At 34.4% G+C, this 17,203-nt stretch overlaps 2 protein-coding genes across 2 annotated transcripts; both read right to left on the bottom strand.

Annotated features, from left to right (window-relative positions):
* Positions 1-588: 588 nt before the first annotated feature.
* Positions 589-5,018, bottom strand: LOC101260151 (ubiquitin C-terminal hydrolase 22-like). The gene is made up of 3 exons (XM_004242689.5): positions 3,809-5,018; positions 3,131-3,255; positions 589-1,730 (listed from the first exon to the last, which is right to left on the bottom strand). The coding sequence occupies exons 1-3, from the start codon at positions 4,735-4,737 to the stop codon at positions 958-960; spliced, it is 1,827 nt and encodes a 608-aa protein (XP_004242737.1). The 5' UTR covers positions 4,738-5,018; the 3' UTR covers positions 589-957.
* A 4,137-nt stretch (positions 5,019-9,155) lies between these two features.
* On the bottom strand, positions 9,156-14,338 carry LOC101260446 (actin-related protein 2/3 complex subunit 3). Its single transcript, XM_004242690.5, has 5 exons — positions 14,163-14,338; positions 13,247-13,326; positions 11,853-11,961; positions 11,505-11,774; positions 9,156-9,623 (listed from the first exon to the last, which is right to left on the bottom strand). Exons 2-5 carry the CDS (start codon positions 13,247-13,249, stop codon positions 9,481-9,483), a joined length of 525 nt encoding a protein of 174 aa, XP_004242738.1. The 5' UTR covers positions 13,250-13,326; positions 14,163-14,338; the 3' UTR covers positions 9,156-9,480.
* Positions 14,339-17,203: the final 2,865 nt, after the last annotated feature.

Here is a 17,203-nt window from a genome sequence, read left to right as displayed (position 1 = left end):
TTGCTGGTGTGTGTCTTTGTACTGATTGTATTATTAAAGCTTCTTGATTTTGATACTATGTTATTGTATGTTGGTTACTGTGTTTCGACTATTGCATTTATTTTATTGTTTTTTGTTTTTTCTTCTTCTCGTAAGTATTGCTTTTCAAGGATTTAGGGTTTGCTGGTGTGTGTCTTTGTACTAGCTGTATTATTGAAGCTTCTTGATTTTAATACTATGTTATTGTATGTTGGTTATTGTGTTTCGACTATTGCATTATTTTGTTATTTCTCCTTTTTTTTATTCTAGTAAGTATTGGACAGGTTTCTTTGTTAGTTAATACGTTCTCTACATTGTTTGCTTCTTCTTTGTATGTAGATTTGTTATTCCTTGAGCGGAGTCTCTTTCAAAAGCAGTGTTCGTATAGATACTAATAGGTCTGCTTACGCTCTATTCTTTTCAAATATCCCACCTATGAATTTCACTTTAAAAATAAAACTTGTTTTCTCTAATCCTGTTGGGAAGATCATTTTTCTCATTTTTAAAAAACTTCTTTTAAAACCAAACATAAAAAAAAGTGGAAAACGATCAAACACACACAAAGCCATCTATCCAAAAAGATTGAAACTTGAATATCCAAGAAAAGAAGACATGAAAGAAGAAACATGTTCCTTCTCATTTTTGAAGTTGCTATTACTATTATTTATCTATGGTTAGCCACAAAAAAATAGAAAAGGTTACACTAATTATCTCTTTTGCAAGGGATAATATTTTTTGTTGCCAAAATTTCCTGAATGTAGGAGAGTATGTGTGCCTTTTTAAAATTCAGGCTAAGATTACACTCCAACTGAGAATTGAAAACTCAAAGCAGCAGCAGCAGCAGCACCACCACTATGGAGCAAAAAATTGTCTACATATCGCGAGCTAACGGGTGATTTCAATCTGGTGTTGCTGCATTGGTACTTCGCGAGTTTCCTTCTAGCTAACCTGTTTTTCACTAGCCTTGTAGTAAAGCATTTTCTGCACGTAGAACATCATGTATCCTTGTGCAGCTCTAACGATGTTCTCACTCACCTGAGTGATCCAAGCATCATCGCATTTGTACCATTGATTACTTAACCTCAGATATGTAACGTAATGACCAGCATCAAGTTTACCGGTATGAGTGATGACAGCAAACAACTCAAATTCCGAGGATGTTTCACAGGATGTGTCTTGGTCATCCCCTTCAAAGGGGAAGATTCTATTTCCAAATCGACTCCTCAAGATAGATGAAGAGAGGTAAGGCGACATGTCCAATGAAAAAGGGAACTGTAGGTAGTGATCAACCTTCCTCGACATTTTCTTAATCACAGAATGCTCAAACCGTTTGATATGGAAGCAAGAAACCAGAGGCAGTTTTCTTATGGACATCTGTTTAAGAGATTCCTGTCTCACTTGACAATGTTGGCAGAAGAACTTCTGATCAGAACCCAATTTCTCGGGTCTTGTAAAATGATCTAAACAGCCCATCAACGTAGAAAGTCGACCATTTTGGCTAGACTTTCCGGGTTCTGCTTCTTTTTTCTTGTGAGATTTATGAGACTTCTTTGATGTCACCTTTGCTGAAGTCCCCTGGCTCAGTTCCAAGTCCAAGGAGATATCGATGCATGGATCATATGTAGTAGATGTGAAGCCACAAGCTGTACACATGACATCAGACCGCAAGATTCCAGAAAATACTCTGTGAGCAATGCAACAGTCTCCACTGCCTGTGCCAAAGAAAAAGATTCAGTCAATAAGACGAAAGATTGCAGATTACAAAAAGAAAAAGATTCGGTCAATAAGATGAAAGATTGCAGATTACAAAAGGAAATGAATACTCCAAACAAGTTACGTGCACTAACACATACTTCAATATACACTGTTTTAAATGTTCAACACACTCTATAAAAGGCAAAAAGCCCTAGTCATTTCATAACGTTTTATGAGTCATTGCTAACAAAACAAAAAGGATCCTATGAGGAAGGGCAATCAACACAAAGAGTAGCTTAAAGTTAATACGTCAAAGCTTTCTTGAAGGTTTACCCTAAAACATGGTAAAAGTGTGAGTTAATATGAGAATTATTTAGTAAAAGAGAACTCCTATTCTGAAATAAAAAGGACTAACCAAACTGAGACTTACTCGGGAGAGTAGGAGGAATTCTTTTCGCTTTTGTGAAACACCTCTAAGCCTGATAGCAAATATCAACTGGTATATTGCCTATGGCAAAGAAAGGACCTAAACCACAACCTGCAGTCAAATGTTACTATCCTTTTTCAGTGACGAAGGAAGTATGGATCGCCATGAGAGAAGAGATTCTAGAACAACAAAGATAAGCCTATCAAGTAGATCCTAAGTGCCTACCAAGATGCTTACATACATTAATCTACTTCGACAGAAATAGCCACTTCCACCCCCTCCTCCTACTCCCAAGAAAATTTCAACAATTTCACCTGCTTAGGTACCTTGACTTTTGCTGTAACTAATCCACTTAATTAGTTATTTGAGGTTTTAGGTTAATGTTATTGTACTTTATTACATTACATATTAAACAACATGCCTAGGGAAATACCAAAAGTGGTCAATTCAGGTAAATTTAAACAATGATAATTTGAGTTTAAAATATAGAAACTTTGCAACTAACAAAGTTATATGAACTACAAAGGCTTGAAAGCCCAAAGCAACTTTTCACTATGTCATCAATTCTCATGAACAAGATTGAAGACTTCTCATATTTAACTCTATTACTCAAGCACAATACAGTAAGAAATTTCTTAGTGAAAAACGAGAAAATTTGCAAACACTGTTCTTATGGTGGTTATACCAAGGCCTGAAGGACCACGCATATAATTGATCAGGTACTTTATCTCTTTATAAATGTTAAAATATTAGGTACTGGGGGTTATGTTTCTCCAACAGATAATGTTTTTAAAAAATTCTTTAACATTGCTTATCACAAATTTAAAATAGCCTGATAAGCATCATGTACAAACAAGAACTCATGTCAAGTTCAAATATGCATACAACAGAATAGGCTACAAAAATGCAAGAGTGGAAAACAGGGATTTTTGGTGATGGGGGAGAAAAGATGGCAACTAATAGACACTGTATCGGAACAAATAAATTTACCTGGACTTGGGCCCTTCCCCTTATCATTCTGCATTGTTTCATGAATCCCATCAAGCACGGAAATGAAAAACTCATGAGCATCCTGCTGTTCATAACTTGCAAGATTTGATGCATGCTTCCACCAGCTGTTCAGGAGAAAATTTTACATCCATCAAAATCAGATTTAGTATAGGCCTGCAACTACATACTCAAACAAAAATCTAGATCCAATTAAACAACATACATCGGCATTATATCACAATTAACCTACACACCACTTGCTAATTCTCACTTTTACGTAGGGAAAAGGGTGATACATACAACTCCAACAATATGAATTTGATCTTGTCCCAATGTCAATAGTAATGAAGAGTACAACCAAGCTAAATTAATTAAACCATTTGAAGTCAGAGGTGGACCCAAAACTTAGAGCCAATGAATTCACAGTAGGTGTATAGTCTATTATATACAATTAACAACACATTACGCTGACCTTTCTCCTACCTTTAAAAAAATGAGATTGTTCATGATAGGCCCTCAGCTCAAAACAGATGAAAAAGATAGAACAGATGAAAAAGATAGACAGCAGCAACAAGCAGGCTATCAAAATATACATTATTCTATGCCACCATACCATAGTTCCTACAACAAACCCAAACACAATCTCAACAGACCAACAAAAGAAGACTAAATGCAGACCTGTAGAGGAACTTTGCTGGACTAATAGGGATCTGATTGCCAGAGAAAACAGCAGAAAACATTGCATCCAAATCACAAGCCAAACACAACACAGGGTTCTTGTTTGTATTATCAGTACTTCTTGTTACAATAGTACTATTCTTTCGTTGGCAAAAATATCTATTATGTTTATCACTAAGGAAGTAATTCCTCAATGGTGGTGTATGAAGCAATGCTTGAAGTACTGAGTTCATAAAACAAGTGTTTCCAAGATTGTTAAGTCCCCTCAAACCCCATTGTACTTCTGGGGTTGCTGTATCATTGCTCATTTGACTTGGAAATGGATTCGAATTCCCAACAATTAAAACTTGTTCATTCACATCAGGGGTCCATGGCTTATACTCCACCCGTCGCCTCTTTCTCGTACTCTCCACCGGTAGTAATGGAGTTTCTTGCATTGATCCAACCACAGCAGCCTCCGTTTGCGCCAATACCACCGCGGCATCGAAATCACGGTCGTACACCTGGTCCCTACACCCACAGCAGAAGAGCTCAGCACGGTCGATATCCACAGCAATGTAATGCAGTGAACGATCAGAATCATCCACATCCATATCCGGATGCGACGCCACGTGCACGTGACAGAGCACTACGCCGCACGTGACACAAGTATAAAGACGGTGCGGCGCCTGTCTACACACACCGCACCGGACCAACGCCTGGGGCGGATCCCTCTGAATAGAGGCCCGACCCAATGGACGGACTTTCACACAGTCCGGTAAGTCAAGAAACGGGTTCGACCCGACTCTGGATCGGAGCTCCGACAAATGCTCGCATGCCCCACCGCCTGTTGTGGCGGTGTAAACAACCGGTGACCCGTTTTCCACCGCCGGATTATCGATCTGAGGATTTTCGGATTCGAGTGGTATCGGATGATTGTTCTTAGACATTGCAGCTGAAAATGAAGGGGCAAAATAGGAAAAAACAGAGCAAAGATTGAAGCTTGTAATCTATGTTAATAGGAAACTTCATGGATCAAAGTAAACAACAAAATCTATGCAGTTCTCATTTTAGTATAAAGTTCAGATCTGCAACAATTTTCAGCCATTGATAGAAACAAAAATGGAGGAGAAGGTTGGGGGTGGGGGGTGGGGGGTGGGGTAGGGAGTTGGAAGTGCAAACTTTTTTGGTGCTATTTGTGAAGAGTTTTGATCCAAAAAGAAAGGAAAAATGTTTGGGGGCAAACTAACAATTTATTTCAAGAATTGGATCTTAGACAATTTTACTTTTTTTTTTTATTGTCAAAATATATCGAAAAATGACTGAGCCGATGGTCTATTATAAATAATCTAAGTTAAAAATAAAATTTGTGTTGGATTTGATCGTTAATCAATTTTTAGACAAATAAAATTTAATTCGTCGCAAATCTTATTTAGAGACGAATTTCTGTTAGCTGCGAACAAATATCGATGGATTAGTGATGAAGTTCGTAGAATTCACTTAATAAAATTATTTCTAGTGACTTTGATAATGTTCATGGAGCCTTTGATTATGGGTAGATGAATAGAATGTGTCTTATACTGAATGGAAGAAGTGAAAGCAAGAGAGAAAGACTCGCGACTCGAATCAAGTGAAATGTATCAAGGATAAGGAAGGTAAAGGCTTGGTAGAAGAGACCTCTATCAAGCAAAGATGACAAGCATACTTCCACAAATTCTTAAATGAAGAAGAGAACAGAGACATTGTGTTGGATGAACCGGTGCACCCTAAAAGACTATGAGACTTTAGGTACTATGGGTGTTTTAGGGTTGATGAGGTTACATTTGCTATTAGTAGGATGAGTAAGAGAAGAACGACTAGACCTGATAAGATTTCGGTGGATTTTTTAAAGAGCACGGTCAAGGCACATATGTAGTGATTGACTAAGTTGTTCAATGTTATTTTTTATACGATCATAATGCTCAACGAATAGAGGTGGAGTACTATGGTTCCATTTTAAAAGAATATGGGTGATATACACATTCAAAGGTCTAGGAGAAAGTGATAGAGAAGAGGCTAAGGAAACAAATGTCCATTTCGGATTCATGTCAGACTGGTTGACTAGTAAAGTCATTCATCTTATGCTGAGACCAGTAAATAAATATAGAGAAAGTAGAAAGGACCTACACATGATGTTTATTGATTTCGAAAAACCCTTCGGCAAAGTCTTGAGAAATGAATTCTGAAGGTGTTTGGAGGATAAATGTGTTGGTGGGAAGAAATTCGGCACACTTTTCAGTTAAGATTGGGCTACATCAGGGATCAATATTTTGCCCTTTCCTATAAGTCTTGGTGGTGGATAATCTAACATGTTTTATTCAAAAAGATGTTCCATGGTGGATGCTATTTGTTGATGACATAATAATGTGATTACTAAGACACGAGAAAGAGTTAGTGATAAGTTAGAGGTATCGAGACAAACTTCGTAAGCCAAAGGGTTTAGGTTGAGCAAAAGCAAAATGGAATATTTGGAGTGCAAATTCAGTGTGCTTATACGAAGTGGACGTGGAAGTCGAATAGACTATTCCCAAAAGAGAAAATTTTAAGTATCTTGGGTATGTCATCCGGGGCAACGACGACATCGATGATTATTTCACAAATCACATCGGAAAAGCTTGGATGAAATGAAGGTTTGTCTCTATAGTATTTGTGATAAGAAAGTACCATATAAATGTAAAGGTAAGTTCTACATAATATTAGTTAGTCATCTTTATTGTATGGGGTAGAGTGTTGAATAGTCAAGAACTCACATGTTTAGAATATGCATGTTACGGGGATGAGGATGATGATATGAATATGTAAGGATAGTAGGAGTGACAAGATAAAGAATGAGATTATCTGGGAGAAGGTGAGAGTGGCTTCTAGTGTGGCTAAGATAAGATAAGCGAGATTGATATGGTTTGGACATGTGTTGGGGATGGACGTTGGTTCCCTGATAAGAAGGTGTGGAGACCGGTAGTAAAGGGTATGCAGAGAGATAGTGGTAAACAGAAAAATATAGGAAGAGGTGATTAGACAGAAATGAAACAATTTCTTATTATTGATAACACGATTTTAGATAAGAAGAAGTGGAGGTCACGTATCAGGGTGAAAGGTTAATAGGGGTACAATGTTGTTTTACCTTATTTAGATCTAGTGTTTGTTGTAGGACTAGTCGTACCCTGTAGTTATTGTCAATATGTTGTCTATTGTATTTTTATTGTATTTCTCTTGTAGATTTTACATTGCTATGCTTGTTAAATGATATTTGTTCATCCACTAGCTTCATCCTCTGTTACTTGGGTTTGATGTACTTGAGCCGAAGAATCTTCAAAAACAACCTTTCTATCTTCGCGAGGTAGTGATAAGGTCTATGTATATTTTACCTCTCAAGACATTACTTTGTGGGATTTCATTAAATATGTTATTGTTATTGTTGATGTTGTATATTGACATATGACAAACTTACTAAAAACATTATAACAGGCAACTTTAATAGGTTGTCTATTTTTTTAGAGAAGAAAGAAAAATATATATTATATTTTAAAGTTTTAGGCGACTCATAACAAATACTCTCTCAATTTCTAATTAGTTGTCCATTTTTCTTTTTTTAGTTGTCCCTAATTATTTGTCCATTTCGACAAATCAAAAAAGGACAATATTTTTTTACCTATTATACTTTCAATTAATTACTTTGAAAAATGTAAAACTTCTTGAAAACCTTAAGTTTTTAATTCATCCACCTTATAATTAATATGGGTAAAATGATAAATTCACTATGTCATAATTGTTTTCTTAGTAGGTGTGTTAATTCAAAAATGAACAAGTAATTAGGAACAGAGAAAGTAATATTTTTTTGTGTGTATATCTAAGTGAAAAATCATAGAAGCAATCACTTTCAATAGACCGTCTGTACCACTCATAGCTATAATCCTAACTCGATTATTTTTTAATAATTGTTGTATCTCTCAGGAGGTTGTTATGTATTTGGCTAGAAAAGAAAGAAAGAAAATTACATGAGTTGTTCAATAGGCACATTCTGAATACACGTAGTGATTGATTGAGCTAATTTATGTTATTGAATTTGTTAGTGTAGATTAGGATGAAGATTTTAAAGATTGCTATAATTTGTAGGCAAAATTATTTTATAGTTTCCATAGTATTATTAAAAAATGGGTATAGAAGTCTATAATCTATGGACACAAAGTACAACACAAATAATTTGAATTAGGGGCCTTAATTAAATCATAGCAAATTTCATAGATTATCAAAATTTATCATAAATATTCTTTCATCTTTAATCAGAAACTTTGAGTTCGAACTATTGACAGAATGACAGTTTTATGAAAAAGTATTATACTCCCCAAAGTGAGGTTTCTCAAGGCGAATTCAAATTAATCATCACTGAGTTGTAAAATAAATATCAACCGAGATTAAAAAAAATAAGGGACCAAAGAAGGACCTACCAATTCCAAAGAAATGAATGAAGTAGAGATGGTCCTATCAATTGGATCCTTATCACAAGGTTCCACTATAATGATGAAAAGGTCTTTAACAACTTGTACAATGTGCACAAAAGCTATTTTTATGGTTTTCAATTGGTTCTTGCATTTCGTGGCTAGGTAATAACAATAACAATATATTAAGTGTAATTTCATAAAATAAAATTTAAAAAGAGTGAGCATACACACATCTTAACACTACTTCAAAGATAGAGAAATTATTTTTGATAAATTACTAAAAAAAAAAAAAAGAAATTCGTGATAAACTAGAAAACATGACAAATTCAATTAAATACAAATTTAGAAAGGAAAAAAAAAGATGGTGTTTGCCAAAAGTACACTAAGAGTTTATGATGTGAACATGATATAACAATTTAGTGGCTATAAGAATGAGTCATTAAGGATAAAATAAAAAATAAACCTAAATAGCTTTTAACTAAAAAAAGAAAAAAGTAACTACTTTTAAGAAGCTTAAAAAAAGAAATAATGTCAATTTTAGTCTCTCAGTCTTTCATTTAATATTATTATTGAAATGAAAAGCGTAGACCTAACTGCCAAAGTTTTAAATATAATATCATGTGAAAATATCATTTTCAGATCTTTGAAAGAAACTGCATCAATATAAAAACACCATATTCATTTTTTTAAAATGACTTGAATAGTAAAAGAACTCACTCACATTCACCCGCTGAACAGAGTTACTCGATATTTGTGTTGGTGAAAAATACCAGACACCTCGTGAAATCAAGGGAGATGCACACGAATTGACCCGAACATCACTGTTAAAAAAATCAACAGTTATTTGTAACTCTCAACAGAAGTGCAACTAGAAACTGCAAATTGGGTCATTTAGACACACACTTCTTTCACACATTTACACTAATAATATATTTAGTTTGAGCAATTACAGGTACTACAACAACAACTACTATGCCTCGATACCAAGCAAGTATGGGTCGGTTGTATGAATTCCCACTACTTGTACTTGAGCAATTACAAGTAGAGTGAGTAATTTACAAAGTGCAGAAAGTAGGTAATTTTGTGTGTTCACAGTTCGATTGTTCGTTTATAACACATGTAATGAGGCAAAAGCAACTTGACCTGCCAAACAACTCATAGCAGCAAATGCATCCTCTGCAGAAATTGAAACTCTAGTCATTACAAGATCGGTATTCAAGGAAGAACCATGTTCATAAACTTTCTCTTGGAAAATGCTGACCACCATTTGTTGGGTGTTCCGTTAGGCCTATAAGCAACGCTTAATAACCTTCCGCTAGTTTCCTCCCTTATTTGCTTCAGATAATTCCTGAATAGTTCTGAGTTCAAATGTGTCGGCCAGAACAAAAGGATTCCTATCCATTAGTCTGAGAGCCACACATAGACGAAAGAGAAAATAGAAAAGAAGAAAAGAACAAGATAACAAAAAGAGAGTAAAAGTTGTCTAATGTTTGAGGTATACAGTTTTCTGACGAGATAGAACAAATGCAAAATGGCATCTTGATGTCTATTAAAGCATAAAGAGAAACAAAAGTAAGAGACATTATGTCACAGTTCCATATAAGAATAAGTATCCTTTTGGAAGTCGGTTACAAAATACTCAAAGGTGTCACAAACAAAGAAGTGCTACACCATTTCAATATATTCCAACAGGAGAAGTACAAAATTTCATGATAAAGGCATGTGCTAAATAATATCAATATACAATCAAACTATATTTCAAAACGGACTTGACAGCATAAAAGGGAAATATAGCATATCACTTTGATATATGTACGTGAAAAGATGAGGAGAACAAGGGGAAAGAGAGATATATGAGAAAAAGAGCAAGTTATTTCACTCTCTAAATCCGATCACTTCAGTTAACTTGAGACGCCCTAAGCAGGAATTCATTTTCTAGGCCAACACACAACAACTCTTTCCTCCCGTCATATTCCTCCAAAATAACGATTGTTCATATTATTTTGGACAATTTGAGGCCATAGGAGGTGATTGAAAAAATTGGACACAGATGTATGGAACAACACAGGGGATCTCAAAATTGTTGGCCGCAATTTTCTGTCAGACTGCTAATGATCAGCTCAAGATGACAACTACCATCTGTTTCCTCAGATTACAATGGCTAATGGCAGTATGTTTCAGTCAGGTGTTCCTTCTTTTTTCCAAAAGAAGCCATTGAGGGGCTCAGAGTTGACACTAACAAACATATATAGATTTTCCTAATTGTGCCAAAGTACTTTCAAAATGTCACAGTTGACAAGCTTTGACCAACACTACTACACAGTTTCTGTAATGATAATCCAATATTACTTTTATAACAGAATACAATTTTATTAGACAACACCCAAGGGAACTCGATCTATATACAAAGCATACAAAAAACCCATCATTTTTTATCTTTTCATCCAACTTCTACTGACCATCCTACCATGAAGAACAGAGACGTCCGTCCATACACGGTCATAACTCTCAAGTAGTGGTTGTACAAAAACTAACAAATCCTTCATCCATCAGAAAATGGAACCTTCTGAGAGATTTTGAGAGTTCAGATGAGAGGGATTTAAAATTGTAAATGGTTTAGGAGAAGATTGATAGTCGAGAAAAACACAAGGCATTACTGAGTATTTTGCAATTCAAGGCTGCACAACTTAGGAAAAAGAGCACAATGGATTAAAATAAATTGCAGTTTTAACAGTGTCTGGATATCCATTACTCGGCAAAAGTGATAAAGCACATCATTTCAGTCAAAGATAATGGAGTTCACAGAAGTCTTCTGATTTGCACTTCCCTTTTTTTGGAAATTGGCATCTGGAAGTTTTCATACTATCAACCCACATTGACTCATCCCAATCTTTAAGAAAAAGATTGTTGATCCCAACTTCTATTACCCTACTAAGAAAGTCTTCCAGTTCATATAATCTTTCTCCACTTAGAACCAAATGCAATGTTGTAACATGTCAAAAAGGTTTCAAGCCATACAAATGTAGCGTACATGAAAATTCCAGAAGAATTAGATTGGCACAATTAGACTAGGATATCATCATCTGAATAACTATGAGATGTGAATTTGTTTGTTTTCATTTTAGAATCTCAAAGGAAAAAAATTAAAGCAAACAGCAAACTCAAAATTAACCAAAATCATTTATTGGTGGTTTATTCACATATAAAAAGAAGGTTGCTTCGTTCAAATAACAACTTACCTGCTTCTTTTTTAGATTGGGCTGGAGAAAATAAGCTTGGGAATGGGAAACCTGCCTCTCCAGGTACAGGAACATTTTCCAGACCTAGGTTGATGATAGCCTTGGTTCCTTCAGCTAAAGTTCGGCAGCCTTCAAGCCTCTTTAAGGCTATATTGATATACAATGTCAAATAGATAAGTAGCTTGTCAGATGAGCTTTTAATATCAAAGTTTTTGAAGAAGACATTTGCTCGGAAGAATGTGATTGCTTCATCAACAATATCGGTTGTATCTGCTCAAAAATAAGATCAGCATCACCATAATAATGTGGAGACATTCTCTTAATAAGGAAAAGACTCGTAAGACTAACCTTGTTCTGAAACTGGAGCAGGTCCCCTTATATGGCTTTTCAGAGGTAACAAAGGACATCCACAAGCTTTACTAATTCCTTCCTCATCAACGAAACTGGAATGATAAACCTGCAATTGAATCAAAATCAGGTTTCAGCACTCAATGGGACAAGTTGTTATGGGTTTAAACACCCTATAAAACAAAAATAATAGAGTGAATAAAATAGAAAGGACAAATTCATTAGAGTTGAATACAGAAAATTCATCGCCAAGAAAAATAGAGTCCTCAAACAACCCCGGATAGCAGATGCACATTAGGGAAGAGATCCTGAACGATCATAAGGACCATCAGGCGCTCCAAGACCAAGAGCATCCAAGGATTACACATCAAGAAGTTACAGATCTCTAAGAGATAATCAGAAGATGCTTGGAGAGCATGGCGAAGATTCGAGCAAAGCATATCATGTTTGAGAGTTCAAGGAGTGCTTGGAAGTGGCTGAAAAAAAAACTTGCTGGAAAGTAAAGTCCAGCACACGGCTAAGGCATTGGGTGTGGACAGAAGGAGCTAAGGCTGGACGCCTTGCACCGAAACACAAACACCAAAAGTTAAGCGGGCTGGAAATTACGACTCAGTGCAGCGGGCTGAACTTGAGGAATCGGTCATGTGTGACACACTGGTCTTACAAATTGGGAGGCTTTTCAGTTAGTGTAATTTATTCTTTTCTCAAACATAGGTAATATAATCTGCACATAAGGTTAAACTCGTTTTTAGAGAGGTTTTGATATAATTTTGAGATTGATATCTTTCTGAGGCTCAAACAGTCTTTGTCCGGACTGAATTTCAAAATTCTTTCAAGCTTGAACCTTGGTGGTAATTCTTTTTACTTCTAAATCTTTATATTTTTGGTTCTTTCTTTTCTGTTCTTCAGTTTTGGTTGGAATTTCTATCATGTTATTTCCATTAATCAGTGTGTAAGATACCGTACTGCATGCATGTATCCAAATCATATCTAAGTCCCCTACTCTAAATCAGTTACTGTCTTGTTTATCACCATTAGACTATATATAGACTTCTTGAAGTGAGTACAGATCAAAGAAAGACCACAATCCATCCCATATTGCCAATAACAGATCCTCATTGCCAAGATGTTTTAAAAACAGAATACAACATTTGTCATTTATTTATTCCTCTTTGAAGAAACCAAAGTGTAACTCAAAATAGTGGAATGAACACATGAAATGTAAGCCATGTAGCTCATTTAGTGCACCAAACCAGGAAAAGGGCCAAGTCGATCACCAAAGGAAAAGAAACAGCATGGTTTTCATCATGCGTGGAAGTTATCACACTATCAACTCAGAGAGATAATTGTCACCAAAGTAATGAAATATGTAAGCAAAAAAATGCTTTCTTTACCATTTTCCTTGCTGAAAATTTTGCTTCTTAGCACCAGAAGGCAATGTATAATTTCGAACCAAAGAGGCTATAACACCAATCTGCAGATGCACTCATCAAGTATCAGATAACTAAGATTAATTAGAACACAACTAACATGACTCCAATATAAGAGGACGTGCATCAAAATTTACGATTACTTCATCTACATCAGATAACTAGCTATGCATCTAAGTAATATTCAGGTAATCTTCCATATAGTCCAACATCTTCCGTCCTCTCTCCCCTTGTTCCTTTTTTATTTCCAGATCATCTATGCACTTTCATTCCCAACCATTCTATTCGTATCTTTTTAATTTGCGCTACTATAGAATTATCCATTAAACACAGGCAGAGCTACAGCTTCGACCAAAACCAGTAGGTTCGGCTCAAATCTTGTATTTGCGTTTAAGAATCCACCTAATATGCATAAATAAGTTATCAATAACTTAGTAAACACCGTTTTCTAGAATCCATACACTCAAATTCCTAGCTCACCCTTGATTAAACATGGTTTAGCAAATCATGTAAGTTATCTTACATTTCCCATAACATCAACTATAATGCCAGTTTTTCCCTCTTTAGTTACACATCAAAAAGTTCCCTATATCGCCATAAAAACACAAATATAGCATCTCATTTCCAATTTTAAGTTTTTTTTCAATCCGAATTCTATAAGCAAGATCTCCGACCTAGCTATTTCCCCTAATTCCCAAGCGAATTATATTAACTGAATTACGATATCAATTAAACAGTTTAAAGCATTTTGGAAAAAGCAATTATAATCACAGTAGTAACAATCACGGCAACAGTTTCAACAACAAAAACGCAATATGTTAAACATATGATAATAAGAGTAGATACGAAAAGATATGCAACAGATCGTAATTTTACGTACTGGATTTCCGAGAAGAGATAGTTAATTTCACCGGCGAGAGATGTTGAGATCGACAGGGATGGGTGATATTTTCCGGCGAAGATCAAAGAAGAAGTGAAGAGAGAATCGGGTATAAACGGTGATGGTAGTTGAAGATGGGCTTAACGATCAACTATTATTGGGCTCAATGTTTATGGGCCTCTTCTTAACCAATTTGAAGTTTAGTAAAATAGTACGATAATTGAGGTATAAGAAATAACGAGCGATAAAAGAAATTGAAGGACGAGAAACTATATGAGTAATGCTAGGACTACTAGTGTGGACGTATAGCAAGACGACACACACTACTGCCTACTAACTTCTTTAGCCTAATACGTGCCTTTCAAAACCTTATATCTAAAGTCGTATCCTTATTAAGTCGAAAATGTGTCATGTTCTATCTAATTACCTCTCTCCAAATACTTCTTCGACCTATCTCTACCTTTTCGAGGCCGCCCATTATCAACCTCTCACACCTTCATATTGGGACATTCGTGCAGCTCCTCTTTACATACATTAGCCTTGCTTTCTACATCTTGTCCTTCATCAAAATCACTCTCATGCACCTTGTCTCCGAATATCCTCGTTTCTAATCATGTCTTATTATTATTCCCACACATTCATCGCAAACATTTCATCTCCGTAGCTTTCATATTTTGAACATGAAAGTTCTTGACTAATCGACACTCTATCTCATACTATACGGTAGGTTTAACCATCACTTTTTGTCAAACTTGCCTAGCATTTTTTTCTTTCCTTATACTTTATGTCACGAATATACAGGTATCATATTGTTAAACAACGTAAATATATATGTATAATTTTTTTTTAATCAAGAAATATATCCATTTCAAATCACAAACTTAACGTTATATTTGCGCCTTTTCCATAAAGTATATATGATTTTTAAGGAGTCTAGATTTAATAATAGACTAATTGAAATACCCTACTTTATAATTCACCAATAATAATGATGACTACCTAATTTCTAAAAGGGGAATAATTCTAGGAATAATGCTATTCTATGAAAACTTTTGATAATGACATTGTTTTGAAAAAATTATTTCTCTACTTTTTCTTTTTTTTTAAAATTTGTGGTCTTCATTGTTCTAACTCTTAATCTTAAGAATAATCCATCACAAAATTCTCTAATTTCAATCAGTTCAACTTGCAATAATTTTGGGGCTTAGCTTTTTTCTAATTACTTTAGTTGATTTTGAATTGAAATATTGATATATTAACAAATTTAACATTCTTTTTTTTCTAGTAAAATTCAATATTTCAAAGGGAGAGTGTGGAAAGGGAATCTGTGCTAATGTTAACGTCAAAGTTATATAATTGAATTCAAATTAATAAGTTAAATATACCAGCTGTCTGGAATAAGTTTTTATGTATATTTAAATTAAAATTCTATTCGTAAATATAATGATATAAATCTATTTTGATTGTGACATTTATTGACTAAACATTGTAAATTTCACAAATTAATGTGAAGTAGTTGTGTATTAAAAAAAAACTTTAGGTCAAAATCAACATTATCTAAAAAATCTAATATAATTCTTTATTTATTGATAGTGAAATCCATTTTTTGAAAATATCTCATGTATAAAATTCAATCACTTGTGGTCCACAAAGCCAACATTTTCTCATCTTATTTATTGTCTTTATGATTTGTTAATCATCCAACAATAAAAATAACACTAATTTTAATTTATTTCTCGTTCAATATCAAATATCTGATTTTTAAATTTATATTAAATAAAATTTATTGAAGGAGGAAATATTTTTTCTACTAGAATTTTTTTTTTAATTCTAAAATTTAAACAAGAGACTTCTGATTAAATCTCGAATTTCGTCATTAATTTTGCATAAATATATTGAAAATGACTTATTAGTTAAAAAAAAGTCCAATCTATTTGATAATTTAATAACATTTAAGCTACCTTGGTCCCTCCACGTGGCACCACCACATGTGCCAGACAAGGACATATAAAGATTTTTCTCACATTACTAAATTATAATTATGTATATATTATATTTAATTGCCATTTGAATTGGAGTATTTTTCAATTTGAATTTCTTTCAAGTAAAAAAAAAAATTAATTAATATGCAATTTGTTTTCAATAATTATATGTATAAAATTAGTAGAGTCCCACCAACAAAACTTAATCCCCACAACACAACCAAAAAAAAAAAAAAAACACTTCAAAGTTATTGCAATGTCACTAAGGAAACTTCAAAATTTGTGTTTTGAGTGAGCAAAAGGAAAATTCCTTTCCTAGTACCAAAAGGAAACTTCAAAAGTTAGTCAGATCAGACACGTTTGATATTTATATTAAAGACTTGATTAACTTAAATGTGCTCTTATAAAGCCTCGATTGCTTGAGCAAGGAAAAATCATTTCCAAAAAGTCAAAGAAAACTCCCACATTCAATTCAGACCTCCACTCGTGTTGAATTGTCTTAAGATCAAATATTTTAAATACGAATCTGAAAATGAAAAAAATAGTGATATTGAGCGTTTATCCGTTTAGTGGACCCCACACAAAGCATATCTTAAATAAATCAAGCTTGTAGATCGCATAACAGTGAATGTCCAACTAAAAAACAAAAAGAGAAAGTCATAAAAATTCAAAACATATTCTACTGTCCAAGTGAAAAAGATATATCAAGAGTCTTGTTTGGGAGTAGGTGGACAAATGTAAATTATTTTTTTCAGTATAAAAAACAACCATCTTCATAGAGATCCTTTTAAGACAAGCAACCTTTATTGTGACAATGACAACAGTTGCAAGAAACTAGGAAAGCCACACATACAACATATGTAATTCAATAAGTGGCGTCTGGTGTGTACCGAGCTTTATCTTTAGCTTGTGAACGTAAACAGGTTATTATCGATTAAATCCTCTACCTTGTGAAGGTAGACAAGTTATTATCGATTGAACCCTCTGCTCAAATAAAGCATATCAAAATCAATATACTACCCTCCCACAGAGATGGCCTTGTGGTCATCTTATATTCTG

This window comes from Solanum lycopersicum, chromosome 7, assembly GCF_036512215.1.
Source record: "Solanum lycopersicum chromosome 7, SLM_r2.1".
In the NCBI taxonomy this organism is placed as follows: Eukaryota; Viridiplantae; Streptophyta; class Magnoliopsida; order Solanales; family Solanaceae; genus Solanum; species Solanum lycopersicum.
Note: the sequence above shows the minus strand (reverse complement) of the source record. Positions and strands in the feature narration are given on the sequence as shown.

Excerpts from the sequence above, each read along its gene's own strand:
- LOC101260151 (XM_004242689.5), bottom strand. The coding sequence starts at position 4,737 with ATGTCTAAGAACAATCATCCGATACCACTCGAATCCGAAAATCCTCAG. Across the intron at positions 3,256-3,808 it reads CCAGCAAAGTTCCTCTACAG|CTGGTGGAAGCATGCATCAA; the intron begins GTCTGCATTTAG and ends TCTCCTGAACAG. Across the intron at positions 1,731-3,130 it reads GGGGAAGGGCCCAAGTCCAG|GCAGTGGAGACTGTTGCATT; the intron begins GTAAATTTATTT and ends TCTTTGGCACAG.
- LOC101260446 (XM_004242690.5), bottom strand. Across the intron at positions 11,775-11,852 it reads TGCTCCAGTTTCAGAACAAG|ATACAACCGATATTGTTGAT; the intron begins GTTAGTCTTACG and ends ATTTTTGAGCAG. Across the intron at positions 9,624-11,504 it reads CCAATCTAAAAAAGAAGCAG|AACTATTCAGGAATTATCTG; the intron begins GTAAGTTGTTAT and ends ATTTGAACTCAG.